This window comes from Hydractinia symbiolongicarpus, chromosome 2 (assembly GCF_029227915.1).
Source record: "Hydractinia symbiolongicarpus strain clone_291-10 chromosome 2, HSymV2.1, whole genome shotgun sequence".
Lineage (NCBI taxonomy): Eukaryota > Metazoa > Cnidaria > Hydrozoa > Anthoathecata > Hydractiniidae > Hydractinia > Hydractinia symbiolongicarpus.
This window is the reverse complement of record NC_079876.1, coordinates 29,992,895-30,008,994: the sequence shown is the minus strand read 5'-3', so window position 1 is coordinate 30,008,994 and position 16,100 is coordinate 29,992,895. Positions and strand designations below refer to the sequence as shown.

Sequence of the window (16,100 nt, the reverse complement as noted above, 5' to 3'; positions counted from 1 at the left end):
TCCGTTTTTTGGTAGTGTTTCCACAAGTTCTAAATTATTTTTATGTAAAAGTATTATATTATAACGTTTATGCTAAATTTAAATATATTTTTCTTTAAATAAAGCTTGATATTGCCAAAATAGCTAAAATCATGATTTTAGTCGCCAAATAACATTGTCTTACAACTGTAGTGGCATTAAATTATTCTAGAGTAAATGAAAACCGGTTGTTTTATTCCGCGGACAGTTTTTCAAAAAATGGATCCGATTGAACAAATAACAACAAACCTTATCACGTGAGTTCGGTCTGATCAACTCAACGAAAGCTAGGAGAGGGAAATGAAATATATAAGTCTGTAACTCTAGCTAACTAACAAAGTGTATCAGCTATACCTATAAATACAATTTAAAAAGTTAAAAATGACAAGAACATGTGGCGTTTATGCGTTGCTACTGCTAGCCGCTATTTCTGTTGTAAATGGAAGTAAGTAACTTGTTTTGTGTTGTTTTGTTAGCTTGCTGCATTTTTAGGAACCGACTAGAGCAAAAAGACTTACTTCCCTGTTTGTTGATTTTTCACACCTTAATTATCTTAAAAGAAAATCATACACATGTGGTGATTATACAATTTATTACCCGGGTAAAGGGGGGGTGGCATCGATATTTTCGTAAATCGCACAATGTGATTGGTTAGAACTTACCTCATAGCGGGTAATATTTCATGATATTGCCCGCTAACCATAGCAACTGTGTTTAAAGTTTATATATGGTGGCACTAAATGTAAATAAACATGGAAAAAAGTAAATAAAACGCGAAACAAAAGTGAAACTTACTTTTATCTTTTGAAGAATCCTTTGTTGTTGCTACCCCAATAAGCCCAAGCCATGTGAGGGAAATTGGGGAGATGGCACAATGTGTGGGCCGTTGGATGTTGCAGCGAGTTGTCTGGTAGAGCGCGACCCTAATTGGGTCTGCCTTGCCCAAAATGAGCATTAAATACTCTGGGACTCCCCATCTAAGCCATGGCCCCTCCTGGAAATAATAGACATGGTATAACCCTCAATATTTGTGAGGCTAGCAATGTAAAGTATGCACATCTCTATCTCTCTCTCTGGAATAAATCTGAACATAGCTGGAAATTTAAAGGATGACAGTGAATTTCCTAGACACAAAAATGCTACTGGAGGTAGAATGCATGTGTATATTAAATAATAGAACAAAAAAAAAAAAAAACTATATTTGGCAACAATATATTATTATCACTAGATGGTTTGCTTATGTCAGCAATGCATTTCCAAAAAAGATTGTCTATCCGTTGCATTCATTGTATAGATCTTGAAACACTGATAAAGAAAATAAATGTACTTTTAACAAATGGTTGCAGAAATATTATCAGGCTTGAACAGGAGTAAAATATCTGGCGTGCAGGGTATCACACGGCAAAATCTTGTTGGCTGGTGCAACAGACTGCACGTCATAAAGTGAAGTTAGGCGTGCATAGTACACGCCCTAAATATTTTTTTCTATCATCCAAAAACTGTACAGAAGTAGGACATCTGAATTTCTTTATCTCACAATTGATGCGGGATGGACAGAAATGTGGTGAACCCTAAACACCAACGCTACTTAGTAATTCAGAAACAAGCCTGTTTATAGGCAACCTGACAATCCTAGCTAATTCACCGACTCCTGATTTAGTTTAAAGAACTCCATAGACATGAATCTCTATTGTCTGGCCCCTTCGTTGTTGGTAACCAGCTCTTACACAAGAAATCCAGCCATGCGGTTCTTATTTAATGTGGAGGTGAACGCTGACGTAGCACGGATGAAGCAAGTATGCAAAACTGCACTTACAGGCGAAACATACACACAATTATTTTCAAGCACAAGCCATTAATGTTCTCAGTTCGAATGCTCTCACTCAGAGATGTTTCATAATAAAATGAATTAAATATTATAAATTTTGTTAAAATGTAGGTAAATTTTCTGAATGAATTTTAAAGTTGATTTTTTTTTATTTGAAAACGAAAATAATAATAGCACAAACTTAAAAACTTTGTTTTAAGTATTCTTTAGGAACAACATTTTTTCGATTTAATTGGCTTATAAAATGCGCAGCCTTACTTTGTTTCTTAACGGTGCCTGACACATTTACTACTTGTGGTAAGTGTGATCATGATTACAAAACTTTCATGATGGCACATGGCAGATAAAAACAAAACGAAATAGATGCTGAACTAAGTTTAATTAAAAGAGACAGATTATATTCGAATTATCTCGTTATTTTGCATGTTACGATTTCTAATTTTTAAAGTTATAATAGGGGAGATGTAGGTACGAAACGTGCTTATTTTGTTTTATATGTTTAAAGGCTTTTGCAGTCTCCAGTGTTTCGGGTTCACTGGTTAAATCCTCCCCACCTTTTGAAAACACACTAAAATACTTTCTCAATCATACATATGCCAAAAACAATAATGGCGTGTGCAGAGGCGTGCGCATGCGATCGCATGCCATTCTTGTCCAAGCCTGATTAAAGTTTAAATGTTCTTTAATGACGTCATCAGCCCGTCCATTCTGAAAAGAATTCCTTGAACACAGAAACTTAAATTACTCAAATTGATCCCAGGTGGTCCCTACCCATGCGATGAAAAATGACTGACGTCATCACTTTGTTTCTAAGTTATTTGGCCTCAAAGTTTTAAGTGCATTGTAATGGCTTCTTTAATTTAATATAAGATATTGACGTTAAATTAGTGTTTTGACGTTACGACGTTAAATTTGTCAATTATCAAATTAAACATAACTTTTTTGGCTACATCAAGGGAAAATAAACACGTCCACTTTGGCTGTTACAGACAGACCAACAGACACGCACACTACACAATGGCTTCACTAATCTATATTATTATATAGATTGTATAGATTATTATATAGATTAGTGAAGGCATTATGTTGCACTTGTGAGTTTGAAGTAAAATAACTTGGAAATGGCTGAAAATCACCCACTACACAGGTAACTAGGGACCACCTGGGACCAGAATTAAACCATTTTCTAAAGCTTGGTCGACTAACCATTTCAGAACAAACAGGTTGATAATGTCTTAAAAAAACCCAATATCTTTTTAACCATTTTCCAGGAGCACAACAAATGGTTGAATAATAATTAATCAGTGTTTCAAGCTCTCCAAAAAAAAGAAACAGATAAACAATTTTTTAGAAACCTTTTTTGGACATTGGTGGTGTCAGCAAAAATGATAAACCATTATACATTCTTAACTACCGATTAAAACTGCTACCAGGGGCGGCGCCACAATTTTCAAAGTGGGGGGCTTAGGCCTAGTGGGAGATTTTGAGATTTTTGTGACAATCAATGAGCGAAGCAAGCTGCAGAAACAGCAGGGGTCCAGGGGCGCTGTAAGCCCCCTGGTGGGGACCAGGGGCGAAGCCTCTGGAAGCCAACGCATTTAGAGTCCTAAAACACGTAAAACGGATATTTCGATCCTGCTTCTTACGAAAATATTATTTAGCAAAAAGTGGGGGGAAGGCTTGTCTCTCGCTATACATACATCAAAACTCCTATATATATACATTATTTTATTAGTGTTTTGCGCAATAGTAGCAATGGATTAACAGATTTCTCAAAAAAATCCTTTGCATAAGGACAGGACTACTACTGACATCATCAAGATTATTTTTCTGTGATCATTTTTTTTAATGGAGTAGGTTTTACCATGGATCAATTCACTAAAATTTTTGGCACAACATTCACATCCAAATGCTAGCTGCAATTCTGTTACCCTGTGGTTGTAGAATTTTAAAAATGAACGTTTTAATTTTAGAAGTTGATCTTATCCTAACAGACTGTGAAACAGTTGCATTGGAGTTTCATGTTACCATGTTTACAATTCGTTTAAGGTAGGGATACACTTATTAAATTTTGCTTTTAATTTTTAACTAATTAAACCTTATTTTTTGCTTTTGTAAGAAAACTTTAAATTTGAATTTTCTTTCCAATGGCAGCAAAGTAAAAAACATGATGGTAAAATTTTAGTTAACATGGTTGGAATTTGTTTTATATGCTTTGTAAGAAATAGGCACCCTACGCTTCTTCTTAGAATTGTACATCTGTTATACACTTATTTGCCACTGCCAACCTTGCTAACAAAAATACTATGCCATTGTAAATGTTGATGTAAATGCCATTATAAATTTAGTTTAAATAATCTATGCTATTTATTTGCATATTTGTAGCTAATTATAGAAAATATTTTTTCTTTTTACAGCGCACCAATATTGAAAGATGTAAATGTAACACTTGTTAGTTCTGATCATGATATAGCATACCCACTTACTGAAAAGGTTATTACATTTCATTTTTTATGTGCAAGTTTAATTTTGGCTTATTATAAGTTATTAAAAAGACTTGTTACTGTAAGTCAATATTGTGAGTTTTTTTGCAATCACTTTGCATGTATGTATGCTATGTTTTTTAAAGATTTTGTTCACACCTCAAGATGACACAAAACCAAGAGTAATTCTGGTGTATGGAAACAATGTTGGTGATACATATATTGACGCTAAATTTAATTCATCTGAGTTAATTTTGAAGTATGTTTTTGTAATTATTTCAAACAATGTAGGACCTATTTTTTTCAATCTTGATTTTTTTTTAATTTACAGGAATGTAGACCATGGGCCAAAGTTCTCAATTCCCTTTTTCTTTTACTTTTTTGCGATGGCTTTGATGAATCTAAGAGGAGAAAACATGTTAAAGTGTTTTAGAGTGCCGGTATTGATCTGGTGACAGTCCAATTGACAGTTGAAATTTGAAAAAAAATATGCATTTATTTAATTTGTTCTCTGGTTGTATATATATTTCATCTGAGCTCAAGTTTTAAAGTAGTGTGTTTTGATGCAAATTTGTGTTAAGAAAGGCAACCAATTATTTTAAGTATATCATCAGAATCACATTGAATAACATACATGATTTTTTGATAATAATCAATTGAATATAATTACCTAGGGACCATAATAATAAAAATAAATATGATTAAAAAAGATAATGGTGGAAAAAGATGAGGAGAAACCTTTGTCTTTATAAATGTTCATGTTGCAGCACACATCTGCAGACATAGAAAGTTTCGCTACATATTTGTGTAATATTGATGATTTTTTTCAGCAAGAAGCATGATCGAGTGCATATATTAGTTGTTCACTCTCTCACTTTGAACTCAGTGATCAGTGTAATTGGATGGATATATTTCCTTGCATGGTCAGTGTCGTTTTATCCACAGGTAACAACCAATTTAGTTACCACAACTGCGTAAATAGTTATCTTATACCTTAAGAGAAGAAATTCTTGACAGGAGAGAAGATTGTAGAATCTAAGTTTGCAAATTGAACAATGAGAATTTGTGCAGAATTAGCATTGTGATATAACACAGTTTTTGTTTATGTTAAAATAACATAAAATGCTAAGCAAAAGACTGCGAATGTTCTTCCTTGTTTACAAAATGTGGAATTTAAGTTTGCTAATACAAGGATAATTAATTTTGCACTATTTTTCTACCTTAAGGAAATTCTGTAATTCTGTATTTCAGTAATTCTATTTTTATATTTTTTATATAATATTCTAAGAAAATTTTGTATACATGATTTAAAGCTTAGAATTTACAGCAAGTTTAATAAGTGATTGAAATATTTGTTTTAATTGTTTTAGGTATATGTGAATTACAAAAGAAAAAGGTAACTTAGGTGTTTTCGCCTCCTTTCGCCTTCTTTCACCTGCTTTCGCCTTCTTTCACCTGCTTTCGCCTTATTTCGCCTGTTTTCGCCTTATTTCGCCTGTTTTCGCCTTACTTCGCCTGCTTTCCACCTGTTTTCCACTTGCATTTAAACAACATTTCATAGGCTTGATAATCTCTTTTTTTTCTATCTTCTCTGTTATTTATTACTTGTACCATTTCTTTTAGCGTTGTTGGATTGAATTTTGATTTTCTTTGTTATAATTTGACTGGTTTTCTTGCTTATTCATTTTTCAATGTTGGTCTGTTTTGGGTAACATCAATACAGGTACATATTGTAGAATTATAACGAAAATTGTGAAATGTGATGTGCTAAATGTGCTAAAAAAGTAAAATATAATACAGTTGCAACCTTATTTTGCTGCACCAAGCAAAAAAAACAATGTGTCGTCCCCGCAATAAAAATAATTTAAGAAAAAGTCCAGGTAGCAGTAACTCTTTTAATTTTTTTTTTTTACCTATATAGTTATTAAGGGTTAACTTCAAAATATATATCCATGTTTTTTATATTATAAAATTCTTTTGTTTCGCTCGAAATTTTTCAGATAAGTTTGTGAAATGGTACAGTTATGATATGGTGTGCGGAAATATTTTTACTATGGATAATTTTCTTTTAATTGGTGCAACAGAGAATGCTACCCATTAATTTTTCAAAAAATACAAATATATGAATGAACAGAAAAACTCCGCACACCCTGTCAACTAGGTTACGTTAAAGTTCATTTTATTAGAAAATGAAAATTATGTGTTTGTAAAAATTTGGGGATCATAAAGGCAATTTATACCGTACATGTTAACTAGTAATTTCTACTGACTCAGCAATTTAGATAATGAGTCAAAGTTGAATGTTGATATTCTCCGGAAATACAGCTAGAAAAGGTTTACTGCCACCTTGATGCAAAATTTAAAAAATCAAAATGTTAGGAAGAACTGCGTGGTTTCTGAACATTTGTAAAGAATAGCTAAAATAAGGAGCATGAATGTATTTAAAAGTTTGCAGAATAGCAAAAAGAAATATTATTTTAAAATGATTGTTTCATGCTGACGGTTTAAACATAAAAATATGATGAAAAATTACTTTTTTATTTTTCCTCCGATTTAGGATGAATATTTTGCTAAATATGGCGGTTCTGTTATTCCCGTGCAACCAAATGATGTCTTCTTTGCTCTTCATGCTGTTCTGTTAACTATCATCACCATATCTCAGTGTTTTATTTATGATGTAAGTTGTTATATTGTTGCATATGCTGAGAGTTCAGTATGGTTGTATTTCTCATCTATCAGAACTTGATAGTTGATTTATTTGGAGTTTTCATGTAACAGTCTAAATGTGTTTGAAGCCCTCGGGTGCAACATATTTTGTGTCATATTTCTCGCCTTACATTTTAGCGTGGAACACAAAGAATTTCCATCATTTGTATCATCTTAGTGATAATAGCCTGGTTATTTGCAGCCTGTTCATTGGTTCCTGCTGTTTTATCAAAAATTACGTGGTTAACTTACTTAGATTTTTTCTCATATATCAAACTTGGTGTCACGCTCATCAAATATGTACCACAGGTAATTTTTACACAACACTTCATGTCTACTTATTGTTGTCGATGTAAAATCTGAGTATTTTCGATCTGTGTTATCTTAAAATTTCCTAAAATTGTGTCAAAAAACGGCTGGTTCAATGTGATATCATCAGTGTATCAATAACTAAATAAACCACGGGTAAACAGTTTCTCCTCCACATGTGTACTTCTTTTTTTAGGCGTATATGAATTTTAGACGTAAATCAACTGTAGGATGGAGTATTGGTAATGTGTTGTTAGATTTCACTGGTGGTTCGTTTAGTCTTATTCAAATGTTTCTTCTAGCATACAATAACAGTACGTATTTGTTTATTTATTTACATTTTGAAAATAGAATTTGAATGCATTGATTCGTGTGCGCCAGACAATTCTGAATTTATAGCAAACTCATCAAGTTTTACTGCCTTCAGTGGATGTTGATTAGAAAAATTTTAATTAGAAATGAATGTTCCTAAAGTGAATATTGTGATCTTCTGTTTCTTTTTTTCTTTATTTCATTTTTTAATACAATAATGTTGTGATAATATTCCTTCTTTAATATTCTTTTCTAGATGAGTGGAACTCAATATTTGGAGATTTTACGAAATTTGGTCTTGGTTTTTTCTCCATTCTTTTCGATATTTTGTTTATCGTTCAACATTATGTTTTATATCGTAAAAATACAGAATATGAATCTATCGTTGAAGATGAACAAACTGATCCATCTGTTAACGCTGTGGCATGATTTATCACGGTCAACGTTTAGCAACCAATTTCAGTAAACTCTCCATCGGGGAACTGAGTACAAAGTTTACTAACGCATCTAAAGAAGACTCGTTAGCAACTGCAAGCCCAGCACTCTTTTCATTGACAAAAAACCTTATATGTGGAGACCTTCTTACTTCTATCTTTAATTCTTAAATCTTAGTATTTCGATAATATTTTCAATTTGACTACACCCTCAAAGTAGAAGAACAACACCTTGCAAATGAATCTATGTTGAAATATGGAGTTTTTAGTAGAACGTAACTATAAATGCATCAACCCTTAAACTCCGCAATTTATTCCGTAAAACCCGAAAATTCTAACGCTTTTGTGGAGAATCTTTCGAATTTGAACCCGATTTCTGGCCACCTGCTATGTTGGTGAATGGAAAATTTTAATTTTCTTTTGATATCACGAGTTTAAGTTGTCACGAGCTATGGCAAATAGATGGTATATCAGTATTTCGCCCCTGCTGCCACGCCAATTCCCGTCCTTTAGAGTAAGGGTTAAAAAGTCTCATAACTATGAGTTCTGCAAAAGTCTTCGATATATGTTAAAATAGTCTCTAGATTTAATATTGTTAATTTTGTTACATCACTATAATGTATGTTATTTATATTTTTATGCGTAAAAAAATATCACAATTTTTGTATGAAACATTACTTATTTTTGATTTCCGCCAGCGAAGAATGTTTAAAATCGCCTGAGATAGATAGAGAAAGCGCAGCTAGGCTGGACGCCCAAAACTTATCCAGGCTAAAGCCTAAATCCTCGTTTTGACATTTTTCCCAAGAACGAGGCTTAAATGAGTTTTAAGCCAATAAGAATTCTAACAGTGCAACAAATTGTTTTATTATCCAATGAACAATACTTTTATAGTTTATATGCTATCGAAAGTTAAAGGTCGTGCAGTGTCGCATAATGAAGATCGTCTTATAATGCGCCATCTTTGATGTTATTAACGTTTTCCTTTAATAATTACGTAATTTCCTTTTGCACAATTTTGCAAGCCCGTAGACTTAAACTATATTCAGCAGAACTAATTAATTCTTTATGAATTTTAATTTAAAGAGGAATTGTTGAGGCTGAATATTTTTGGTGAAAAATAATGTATTATAAAAGTGTGTTATAAAAGAAAAAATAAGAATATGAAGTCTGAACATAACCTTTCGTACCTGATTATGTAAATAAAAATTGCTATCACCTTAAAAGATATTTTTCAAGTTGTTTTTCAGAGAAAAAGAGAAAATCGATAAACTTCCAGCCTTGGTGTTGTTCTTAATTTGTTTTTATTGTTCATCAATTTTCAGGTTTATTATTTTTCTTTTAAAATTGTTCTCGTGGAGAAATGAAGTTAAAATTTTAGAATATTCAATGATATTGTTCCCCCATATTACCTACTCCTCTGTAAAGTTCAGTACTGTTTCAGACATTGCTAATGGCGGAAATCTTTAAGCCACAGGGCTTCTTCTTACCCTTGATGGAACTTGAAAGTAGCCAAAATGTAATTCCAAAGATGACGTCGTCATTGTTGTTTTTTGTTCCCGAAGACGACATTAAATTTATTTTTAAAGTTTACCTCTCGCGAAAAAACAAGTTAATTTCATATGAAAGAGTTTGAAAAGTTGTCTAGGAAATTGTACATATTTTTTGAAAATTCTTCATTTGTTCTTAAGAAATTGGACTTAGAAGTTTCACTAGTTATGCATGACATCATGAACTAGCTAGAGGGTGTTGTATTTAACAGTTTGGCGTTTTGAACATGAACGTTTGGAATTTAAGAACAGCAATTACATGTTTCAGAGCTAATTCATGACGTCATAATTTCGCATAAGTAGCGCAACTTTGAAGACAAGTATCTCGAGAACTAATGAACGTTAAAAGATACCAGGATCCACTGAGCAGTTAGCCAGGAGACCTAGCGTAATTTTTTATTTTAATATCCTCGAAGAAAGTTTAATTAACTAGGCGATATAGACACAAGTAATAAAAAATTCCTGCTTATCTTTCTTAAGCTTTTAATACTTCCGGTAATTTATCGGTTTTTCTCGCCTATACCATAAAAGGCTCGTTATCATTTGACTGTATTTTCCGCTCTAGCACAACAGGTTTACCAATTTATAGCGGAAAAAACAGCCCTAACTCCAAATCAGCTTTGTGCCAGAGCTTAATTTCGCTTTTTTTAATCTTGTTTTTGACCAATCTCGTCCTAAAGACGCCGTCCGAAATTGTCAAAAAGAGAAAAAGAATCCGGAGGAAGAGCTTGGTTGTTGGCCGGCCGCTCCGTAATAATCTGGGGATAGGGATGCGGGTGCTCTAGTACCAGGGGCGAAGGTGAAAATCACCAGGGTTTTCTTGTCGGTTTTGCGCTCCATATACCCAAACAACAATAATAACAAAGTCTTTTCACGTGAGCAAAGCGTGATTCAATAAATCAGTATTTTCTTTTTTTGGCTTCCTAGCCAGGCTGTAACTTGGCCTTGGCAATGGTAACTGGTTCTAACAAGTTGAACTTAAGATGAAGAGAGTGTTACTACTGTTACCTGCGATCTCTGCAGTAAATGGAAGTGAGTAACACGATTGTCTAGCTTCTTATTTTATGAACTTTTTTACAGCAGAATGACACCAACGAGTTGGGAAGAATTCTGTCACTGGAGAGACATTCAGTTCAGAACTGCCTTTTAGTCAGGGCAACACGAAAAGATTTGCATATTTTTTTTTAAATCTCAAAACTCCTAACTCAGGAGTTTTGGTTTAAATTTAAACGAGTCGATCTAATCAAAAGACTTGTTTAAATTTTTTCGATAAGAATGTAAGGTGCTATTTTGTCGTCATACTTACAATTTATTTTTTTGTCAGATTTTATTACAGCTATTTATAAAATAAATGATATAAAAAAACAGCCTTCCAATACCACTGCTCGACATTAAAAGAATAAGTTATACACATGAAAAAAAAAATGTTTAAAAAAATGTTGTTTCAAGTTGATTGGTTTCTTCGTCCTTATGTTTTTTGGTTTGACCATCAAAGTTTGATATTTCTTACTGATGTGAACATGGTCTATTTCCTCGATTTCCTGGTGGTTTACGGTCTGTCACTTTAATTGTTTTGCAATGCGGCCATAGTATATTTAACGCTCCTCAGCCGTCCTACACATCTGCCAAAGCAGAACTGTTGCAGGCAATGTTATCGCAAAAATGGGTAAAAAACTGCCATTTTCCAAAAATTTACGAAAAGGATTGTAGCAAACTAATCTCTGTTGTGATATTCAAAACAACATAGAACAACATTGTTAATAATGTTGTAGTGTTATGTTTGAAAAGATAGCATTTGTGTTGTAAATTGTTGCCAATGTTTAAACTTTGTACATACTAATAAATTAAAATTTATATGAAATTCATATTTTAGAAGCAAAAAGTTTTTAATGGCTTTATTGGGTTGGACTACTGTGGTCTGTTGTTTACATTTTCTACCCACAGGAATGAGTGTGCATGCCTATTGTTCTTTTTTTATGACCTTGTTTAGCGTCAAGTCGTATAAATTCGCCAGGCTGGTAAGTTCGCCAGCTTCAAACTTTTCTGAACCACAACTCCTCAACAAACCAAACTTCATATCTGGCGATTTTGTTGTGACCTGTGACGGTACGGCGACCCTGTAAGGTATTTTTGACTCTGTGTATATTCCGACATGAAGCGGAATAGGCCATTTCTGCTAACTGTGCATTTTTACTACTTTTGAGAAGTTGCGCGACGGTCTTATAAGTTCGCCAGGGATGTTTTTTTATTGTGAGGCCTTATATTTCACCTAAAAAGTGTTATTTTATATTTTTAACATATTTTAGTCTGCTTTACTGCCATTCAAAACATTCTTATTGATAGCTATCATTATTTAATCAGCTCCTGAAGTAATGAGAATTTTCGTGCGAAAATTACTAAAATTTCAGATTTTTTTTGGTTACTACAAAGCCTTTTCCACTCTATTACCCTCTTTTTCACCAATCTAGTTTTAAAAACTTTTAGATCTGTTTGGTGTTTGTTTGCTAAGAGTTTGGTTACAAAAATTTAGGATAAGCCTACGATACAAGCAATGGTATAGTAGATAGTTAATAGTTGGTTGGAGCAAAGATAAATGACAAAAAAAATTCACTTTAAGACTTTTATGTTTTAAAAGAACAAGCTTTACAAATATAATCCTCACTCTCTGGTAATTTTTTTACGGACACATCTTCGCAAACATCGTGCATCCAACAACTGCATTTAGCGCAAAGAATCCAGGAGACAGTTTGTTTCTTCAAACCTTTAGGGAAACCGCGCTTGCAAATGTTACAAACATCGGATTCATCTTCCGAACTTTCCAAAACAACACTTTCGCTGCTTGTACTGATACTACCATCATCACTGTTGTTGCCATCGTCATCTTCATCTTCATCATCATTGAACCCTTGCCGAAGTTGCTTCAATAGATTAGCATAATCAACTTTTTTTGTTCGACTACTTTTCCGTGTTGGCAATTGATCAGTAGAAGCCTCGATTGGGGAGGTTTTTCTTTTTTTCGCATTTCGCTCTTTGGCTTTTTGTTGTTGTTTCTCTCTCCTTCTTTTTTCTTTCCCTCTCCAATTTACGTTTCTCTTTAGCTTCTTCAAGTTCTCTTTTTAATCTGCTCTTTTCTTCCAGTTTTGCACGATGCTCGTCGGAAGTGATGATTCTTTCTTTAGTGACAATTCTACTGTTCTTTTCTTTTTTTTCAGGCTCCAGAATCGGCGTGATAAATAGATCGATTATATTTGGATCCATATTTTGGAAAGCAGCAGGTAGTCGGTTTGCTGATGGCATTGAAGATATCGATCCACCCGGAAGACTGTTCAAAGTTCCTGGGAAAGATGCAGCTGTTGGTGACGACGATGTTGATGGTACATTTGATGATGCAGTTGGCGATAGAGTTGACGATGCAATTGACGGTACAGGTGGCGGAAAAGTCGACGAAGCAATTGACGGTAAAGGTGGCGGTAGAGTTGACAATGCAGTTGGCGGTACAGGTAGCGGTAGAGTTGACGATGTCATTGACGGTACAGGTGGCAGTAGAGTTGACGATGTAGTTGGCGGTACAGTTGACGTAGTAGATGGCATTAAACGTTTTAAATTTATGGCCAGTGGGTTGAACGGGTATATGCCACATGACCGAAATGATGAAAGGATGCGAGCGTAGCTAAAGGTTTCCTCGTACGCCAGCTTAAAAACAGCAGAAAATTCAGTTTTGGAAATCGTAACATTTCTCGTGACGCCCAACCTAATTCTGCTGAAGTATGTCTTGAGTGGACCATACAATCCAACATCCAATGGCTGAAGCACATGAGTTGTGTGAGGGGGGAGGCAATACAAGATAACTTGGTTCTCCCTAGCAGCATCTATTAAATTGAGGTTGATGTGGGATCCGTGGCCATCAATTATCAAGATTCTTTTCCCCACGTGTTTAGTTTTTGGAACAAATAAACGAGTAAACCACTTGAAGAACAGGTCTTCGTCCATATATCCATTGTCGGATTTGCCATATAGAGCATCAGTGGGGCCATTGGCAGAGTAGTTTCCGCTTGGAAAAGACTTCTCATAAATAATAAAAGGTGGAATCATCAGTCCGCCTGGAGAAACACAGCAATTAACAGTGACGTGTTCCCGCGACCCTTTACCTTGCGAATACGCATGTTTCTGGCTTCGATCAATGACAACCTTTCCCTTCCTCAACTCTAAATTCATCCCCGATTCATCTACATTAAATATTGTTCCAGGCTTGTCCATTAAATTCTCACTTTTCAAAAGGTTTCCCAAAGTCAAAAAGTGTCTGTTTATAACAACAGGATTTGCCATCCTCGCCCTTCCTCTGTCCAGCAAATCTGGCTTTCTAATTGCTACATCACTTAAATGGCGTTTACGGAACTCGTTCCACCAAGTTTTCCCAGGACCATTCTCAACATTAAATCTACTTTCCCTTCCTGACCTCTTTACAATGTTCCATGCGAATGACTTTATCATAGGAATGGTCAGGGGGAAAGCATGATTCGACATGTATTTGATGTACGCCACCAAGCTTTTTTCCTCATCTGCCGTTAGCTCAGTTTGCCGTCCTGATTTTAAAGGATGGTTGTTATGGACTTTGTCCGATAACGTTTTTCGTGGGATATCAAAAACTCTTGACGCCTCAGAAATTGACATGCCGTCATCTAACACTGCACTCACAGCATTCACCATCTCTTCTTCAGACCATTTCATATACTTTGGAGCCATGTCTAAAAATTGGCAGACAATAATATACAAATACAAATTTTTAAAAAAATAATAATAATTTAGTAAAAAAAATTATACCACACGAATATTGTACTTCTTTTTTCTCTTTCGTAGACACGTCCGCATAAGTTTTCTAGAAGAACAAAAAGAAGACAGAAGAACAAATTTGCCGCGAAATAGATTTTCGAATATTCTACTTACCGAAATTGTTCGATTATATATATATAAACCTTCTTATTGGTCAATCTGGCTCGGTCAATTACAATCACGCGTGGTACTTTTAAGTTCGCCACCCACAAAAAATTGCTAATAATGATTTAAATACATCATGGAGCTCACGAGAACATGAAATAAGTCTATTATTTATGGAATATGTCGATTTTTAGTCAGAATTTACATAAAAACGATATGGCGAACTTACACGTCATATGGCGAACTTATAAGTCAGAGGTTAACGTTGTACTTTATAAAATTGGCGGAGGGCGGTTTAGGCGGGGCGTAAAAATAAGACTCATTTGGCGCGCGATGAATTTTGCTTTCGATTCAAACAAGAACCGGAGCCATAATGACGAGGCATGGATTACTATGGTAGATTTTCTGAAATTCTGGCGAACTTATATGTTGGTGAATGGAAAATTTTAATTTTCTTTTGATATCACGAGTTTAAGTTGTCACGAGCTATGGCAAATAGATGGTATATCAGTATTTCGCCCCTGCTGCCACGCCAATTCCCGTCCTTTAGAGTAAGGGTTAAAAAGTCTCATAACTATGAGTTCTGCAAAAGTCTTCGATATATGTTAAAATAGTCTCTAGATTTAATATTGTTAATTTTGTTACATCACCATAATGTATGTTATTTATATTTTTATGCGTAAAAAAATATCACAATTTTTGTATGAAACATTACTTATTTTTGATTTCCGCCAGCGAAGAATGTTTAAAATCGCCTGAGATAGATAGAGAAAGCGCAGCTAGGCTGGACGCCCAAAACTTATCCAGGCTAAAGCCTAAATCCTCGTTTTGACATTTTTCCCAAGAACGAGGCTTAAATGAGTTTTAAGCCAATAAGAATTCTAACAGTGCAACAAATTGTTTTATTATCCAATGAACAATACTTTTATAGTTTATATGCTATCGAAAGTTAAAGGTCGTGCAGTGTCGCATAATGAAGATCGTCTTATAATGCGCCATCTTTGATGTTATTAACGTTTTCCTTTAATAATTACGTAATTTCCTTTTGCACAATTTTGCAAGCCCGTAGACTTAAACTATATTCAGCAGAACTAATTAATTCTTTATGAATTTTAATTTAAAGAGGAATTGTTGAGGCTGAATATTTTTGGTGAAAAATAATGTATTATAAAAGTGTGTTATAAAAGAAAAAATAAGAATATGAAGTCTGAACATAACCTTTCGTACCTGATTATGTAAATAAAAATTGCTATCACCTTAAAAGATATTTTTCAAGTTGTTTTTCAGAGAAAAAGAGAAAATCGATAAACTTCCAGCCTTGGTGTTGTTCTTAATTTGTTTTTATTGTTCATCAATTTTCAGGTTTATTATTTTTCTTTTAAAATTGTTCTCGTGGAGAAATGAAGTTAAAATTTTAGAATATTCAATGATATTGTTCCCCCATATTACCTACTCCTCTGTAAAGTTCAGTACTGTTTCAGACATTGCTAATGGCGGAAATCTTTAAGCCACAGGGCTTCTTCTT

The 16,100-nt window shown here is 34.0% G+C and overlaps 2 protein-coding genes across 2 annotated transcripts; one reads left to right on the top strand and one right to left on the bottom strand.

Annotated features, from left to right (window-relative positions):
• Positions 1-263: 263 nt before the first annotated feature.
• Positions 264-8,762, top strand: LOC130630575 (cystinosin-like). Its single transcript, XM_057444118.1, has 11 exons — positions 264-463; positions 3,820-3,895; positions 4,264-4,339; positions 4,476-4,588; positions 5,160-5,274; positions 5,700-5,725; positions 5,953-6,052; positions 6,887-7,006; positions 7,174-7,344; positions 7,541-7,658; positions 7,913-8,762. The coding sequence occupies exons 1-11, from the start codon at positions 400-402 to the stop codon at positions 8,083-8,085; spliced, it is 1,152 nt and encodes a 383-aa protein (XP_057300101.1). The 5' UTR covers positions 264-399; the 3' UTR covers positions 8,086-8,762.
• A 3,404-nt stretch (positions 8,763-12,166) lies between these two features.
• On the bottom strand, positions 12,167-14,383 carry LOC130630095 (uncharacterized). The gene is made up of 3 exons (XM_057443493.1): positions 12,631-14,383; positions 12,288-12,545; positions 12,167-12,177 (listed from the first exon to the last, which is right to left on the bottom strand). The coding sequence occupies exons 1-3, from the start codon at positions 14,381-14,383 to the stop codon at positions 12,167-12,169; spliced, it is 2,022 nt and encodes a 673-aa protein (XP_057299476.1).
• Between the last annotated feature and the right edge of the window lie 1,717 nt (positions 14,384-16,100).

Excerpts from the sequence above, each read along its gene's own strand:
- LOC130630575 (XM_057444118.1), top strand. The coding sequence starts at position 400 with ATGACAAGAACATGTGGCGTTTATGCGTTGCTACTGCTAGCCGCTATT. Across the intron at positions 4,340-4,475 it reads CATACCCACTTACTGAAAAG|ATTTTGTTCACACCTCAAGA; the intron begins GTTATTACATTT and ends TGTTTTTTAAAG. Across the intron at positions 4,589-5,159 it reads TCATCTGAGTTAATTTTGAA|CAAGAAGCATGATCGAGTGC; the intron begins GTATGTTTTTGT and ends GATTTTTTTCAG.
- LOC130630095 (XM_057443493.1), bottom strand. The coding sequence starts at position 14,383 with ATGGCTCCAAAGTATATGAAATGGTCTGAAGAAGAGATGGTGAATGCT. Across the intron at positions 12,546-12,630 it reads GAAAAACCTCCCCAATCGAG|GGTTCAATGATGATGAAGAT; the intron begins GCTTCTACTGAT and ends AACTTCGGCAAG.